The 4,577-nt window shown below is 37.5% G+C and overlaps 1 protein-coding gene across 1 annotated transcript; it reads right to left on the reverse strand.

Annotated features, from left to right (window-relative positions):
* Nucleotides 1-436: 436 nt before the first annotated feature.
* Nucleotides 437-3,167, reverse strand: kek1 (kekkon 1). The gene has a single exon (XM_014435918.2). The coding sequence runs from the start codon at nt 2,901-2,903 to the stop codon at nt 1,218-1,220; it is 1,686 nt and encodes a 561-aa protein (XP_014291404.1). The 5' UTR covers nt 2,904-3,167; the 3' UTR covers nt 437-1,217.
* Nucleotides 3,168-4,577: the final 1,410 nt, after the last annotated feature.

The raw sequence follows: 4,577 nt of genomic DNA on the forward strand, positions 1-4,577 counted from the left end.
CAGGTATAACAAGATAACATGCACTGAAAAAGGGATCATGTTACGAAGTGATTAGTTCTTATTTTAGAAGGAAAAATATAAAAAGAAAAGCATATTACAAACTACTACGAGAAATTGCTAAGTTAAAAGCGTGCAAGTTATAAGTGCTCCAATAAATATATCTGAGTATAAATGTATTTTTGGATTAATGTTAATATGAGTTTTAAATATTTTTCTTCTTGTATAAATAAAATAAAATTCATGTGATCTTTTTGCAAGAAATATGATTATTTAATAGTGTAAATGGATATATATGAACAATAACGTGGGAATAAATTTATTTGCCAAACGAAGTTTTAGGTTTATCTTGGATTTCATTTAAAGAAAAATATGAGGTAAGCCCAGGGTAACAGTATTAAAAAAAAATCTCAGTTATGGTATAACTTTATATTGTAAAAACATACATCAACAATATTTATATACAGGACATACAAAATAATTTAATTTATCACTATTTACACAACTATAAACAAATCCACAATCGGATCTTTATACAGTAAAAGATAAAACTAATAAGAGGAGGAATTTATATATACTTTTTTTTGGTTCATCTTTCATAGCTAAAGAGATCAAACAATTATATATCCATTTAGCATAATCATATATATATATATGTATAAGACTTTGGTATAAACTGTAGGTTTTCGAATTCAACCACAAATTATCTATTATTAATTATATGACAATGAAAAATATATCATTCACCACGCAGACATATCATTCCCAAATATATATATTATATAAATATGTATATATTAAATCTATTAGTCAACTTCCTCTTTGGGAAAAATCTTTGGCAAAGCCTTTATTGTAAATTCTTATTTCGACACTATATACAATTTATATCACTTTCTCGTCAATCTTTTCAAGTTATTAACACTTTATATACAGTTCTGGGCAAACCCTAATATAGACAATATGGTAACCAGTATCAGTTACACTGGATCATTTGGTTATGAATATAGATATGACAAGGGGAAAAAAAGATAATTGCAAATAATATTTTTAAAAAATAGTAGGAAACAAAATCAACTAAGTGTAAGCTTATAAAGGTACACTTACTTAGTCTATTAATTCGGCAAATCGAAGTATAAGTATGGTGATAATACAAACAGAAAACAGGAAATACAGATTCGGTAAGAGGGCCATATCTAGCTGAGAGAAGGTATACAACCGTCTTAGACGTCGGTTCCACAGCCTTCCTGGTAGCCTTCGTCCGGCGAATTCCTGGTGAGAACCCTCTTGAGAGCGTTGACGGGCGGTAGGACGGGGACTCCTCGCTGCCACACCCGCAGGGTCTTGGCCGAGGGAATCGGTGGACCACCTGGAATGGGCAAGCCGTAGTCGGGAGGATAGTCCTCGACGATGGGGGTCCTGTCACCGATGTAGCCCTCCTCCCAGCCGTCTGAGTTTCGAACGTACTCGCCACTTCCTGGTCTCGGGTCTTCACGGGTGTCGTTGATCAAGTCTGGGTTAGGGGCGTCGCTTGGGCTCTCTGCCTGGATCAATTCTCGAGCCACGGGACCGACCGCCACCTCTTTCCTCTCCACGAACGTAGAAGATTCAACCGTCACTGGAGTTGCCGGCTTCTGGGAGACTGTGCCGTTAGGAACTACTTCTACCGTACCTCCTCCGGGTGTTTTTGATTCTGAAAATGGTACACGCCTGAGCCTTATCAATAAGACTAAAATAATCAGCAAAATAAAAAGTATGAGAGCAACGAGGGCAGCGCTGAGGCCGGCGATCTGCCCGCTCCCGAGGCTGGCCATCCCCGCCATCCGGTAAGAGACGTGCACTGTGTAGTTGGCCTCCGCGTTTCCGGCTCTGTTCTCAGCAATGCAGTAGAAATCTCCAGAGTCGGACTCTTGCGCATTGGTCACTATTAGAGTACTCCTTTTGTCGAAAGTACCGTTTTCCATGATGTACACTCGTTGGTAAGAACTGAATGCTGAATTGTTGAGAAGCAGTCGCCCATTGAAGAACCAGCTGACGCTTGCTTCCGGGATAGATTCTACCCTGCACACAATGGTAGCGTTATCACCGGCAGTAGCCTCCACCTGCCTGCTATCTAATCGAATTTCAGGACGACAGGCGAAATCGTCCAATGAGAGTTCTGAAAACGATTTACCCAGAATCCTGTCTGGACCTCCATTGCACCTCGGAGCTATAGGATAGGGAATATTATTGTCTGTTAACCAAAGCTTGACAGCTCTCAAATGGCAATCGCAGTACCATGGATTCTCATGCAATTCGACACCATGCAATCTCGACAATGCTTCCACAGTACGAGGGCGAATTTCCTGAAGATCGTTTCCGTTGAGTTTGAGTGACTCTAGCAGCTGCACCCCTTCAAATGCTTTAGGTGAAATAGTATACAATTTACAGTTGGACAGATCTAGCTTGACGAGACCAGGAAGCGTCATGAATGCATGCCCTTCAATTTTTTGTATCGGGTTGTTGGAGAGTATCAGATCTCTAAGGTACGGGACATCTTTGAAGGTGGCTGAGGGTATCGATGTCAGCATGTTGTAGGATAGGTCGAGTTCGACGAGATTGGTGAGGCCTCGGAGGGCTCTGTCGTCGATTTGTCCGAGTTTGCAGCTCCTGAGGTAGAGGCGCTGCAAGTTCAGGAGTCCATTCTTGACAAAATTATCATTGGTGAGGACTTGGATATTGTTACCCGACATATCGAGGACTTGGGTTTCAGGGTCGATATCCTGCGGGAAGAGGATGAGGGATCGGTCCGTACACTCCACAGTCTGCTTTCCGCCTTTCCATTTGCACACGCATACCGGAGGGCAGCTACCAGAAGCGGAGAATACTTCTCCGATCAGTGTGAACAACAAGACTACGAAGATCTCCATCTCATATCACAGACACACTCACAGCACTGTCGATGATAGTAACTAAAACTATAAAATCGATTAGTTCAATCGGAAATTAAATCACTCGGGAAATGGTATCACTTTATCTACAGGGTTGGAGGAAACTGAATTGGTGAGTACACTGTTGCTGCATGGCGGCAATTGCTATTAGAACTGAACAGAACTCACGTAGTCTAAACCCGAAAGGCGACAGAGACTACATACACACAATGCGGGTCCCGGCGTTCGACTGGCGGGCCAAGGCATCCCCACCTCGCTTCTCCTCCTCCCGCTTCCCCCCACCCCTCCAATCTCACCCCTCTTTGTTCGATCCCTGTCAATTTTTCACGCACAAGTGAGACCGTCCCTGAGGATCAATGGGACTGTTCTCTATCTCCTCATCTCTCTCACTCTCCCTCTCTCTTTCTCTGTCTCTCAATCAGGCTGTCTTTCTCCGCCCAACTGTTTCCTTCGACCTTTAATTAGGAAATCGTTTCAGCTAATCATCAGGGTTATCGTCTTCTTAATGTTACTGTCGTTAACATCTTTTATAAACTAGAGATTTTGCAAATTTTATAACCTATTCAGCTAAGGGTTTACGTATATTTATATTGCCCTAACACATATTCGAGTTGTAATTAATTGATTTACACATTAAAGAAATTGAGAATTACTCCCATATTACATGTAATTGCTATATCTTATTGTAAATTCGAATGCCTACACGAATCAATATATTTATAGTTATAAAAACTATTTTATTTTAAATACTTCTCAATATTTGAAGGATCGATATTTTTTAAAAAGCGATTATTCTTCCTTTGAAAAGAAATGCTAAAATAAGTTTTCTATTTATCACAATAATTTTTAAATCTTAATCGTAATGTAAGTTGTCAACTTTAGGCTAACTTTCCGTTTTTTAAATTATTTTTCAAATATTTAATTAGATATTATTTTAGTAATAATAAATAATTAATAAATTGTTTTTTATATTATGCAGGTATTCAGCATTAAATCAATATTAATTTACGACAAATATACGACTCTCTCATAGGACTACTTCGCAAGAAAAGAAAATAATTCAAATTCCAAAAAAATATTACAACTAACAACATAAAAATAAAAATTATATACCACTAAATAAACCCATTAAATACCATAAATCTTAAACTGGAACATTCTAAATTGAAATTTTTCTAAAATCCTTATAACTTAAAACATAAATAATTATCTGTGAGAAGGCATACTTTGAAAGCAGATTACCATGAGAAATTTTTCATAATCATATGTAGTCCCAAGCATGTTTCTAGAAATGTTACAACTTTTGATGCTATTTTCTAAAAGTAGTTCAGTATTTGCTAACTTTCTATGTTTACATTCACAAGCAATGTTCTCAATGATATCTTTAAACAAATAAATAAGATTTCAAGCTTGACACAAAGATAATTATTTGTTTTCAGGGTGAAACAATCACAGTTTTTTCTGGTAAAGTTTTTCTCACGATAGTGAACCAGGCCTGTTGTATTAATAAGTAATTTGTTTTAATACATCTTTCCAAAACGATTTCTTTCGCAATTGGTATAGGTTTTTTTTATATACATTCAGATTTCTTTTTTTCATTTTTAATTCAAATTTTTACATTATTATACATAATTAGTTTCGTCAATGAATTTA

This window comes from Halyomorpha halys, unplaced genomic scaffold (genome assembly GCF_000696795.3).
Source record: "Halyomorpha halys isolate HHAL.00 unplaced genomic scaffold, Hhal_1.1 Scaffold4.1, whole genome shotgun sequence".
Classification (NCBI taxonomy): Eukaryota; Metazoa; Arthropoda; class Insecta; order Hemiptera; family Pentatomidae; genus Halyomorpha; species Halyomorpha halys.

What these genes read in the sequence shown, in the direction of transcription:
- kek1 (XM_014435918.2), bottom strand. Translation starts at nt 2,903, where the DNA reads ATGGAGATCTTCGTAGTCTTGTTGTTCACACTGATCGGAGAAGTATTC.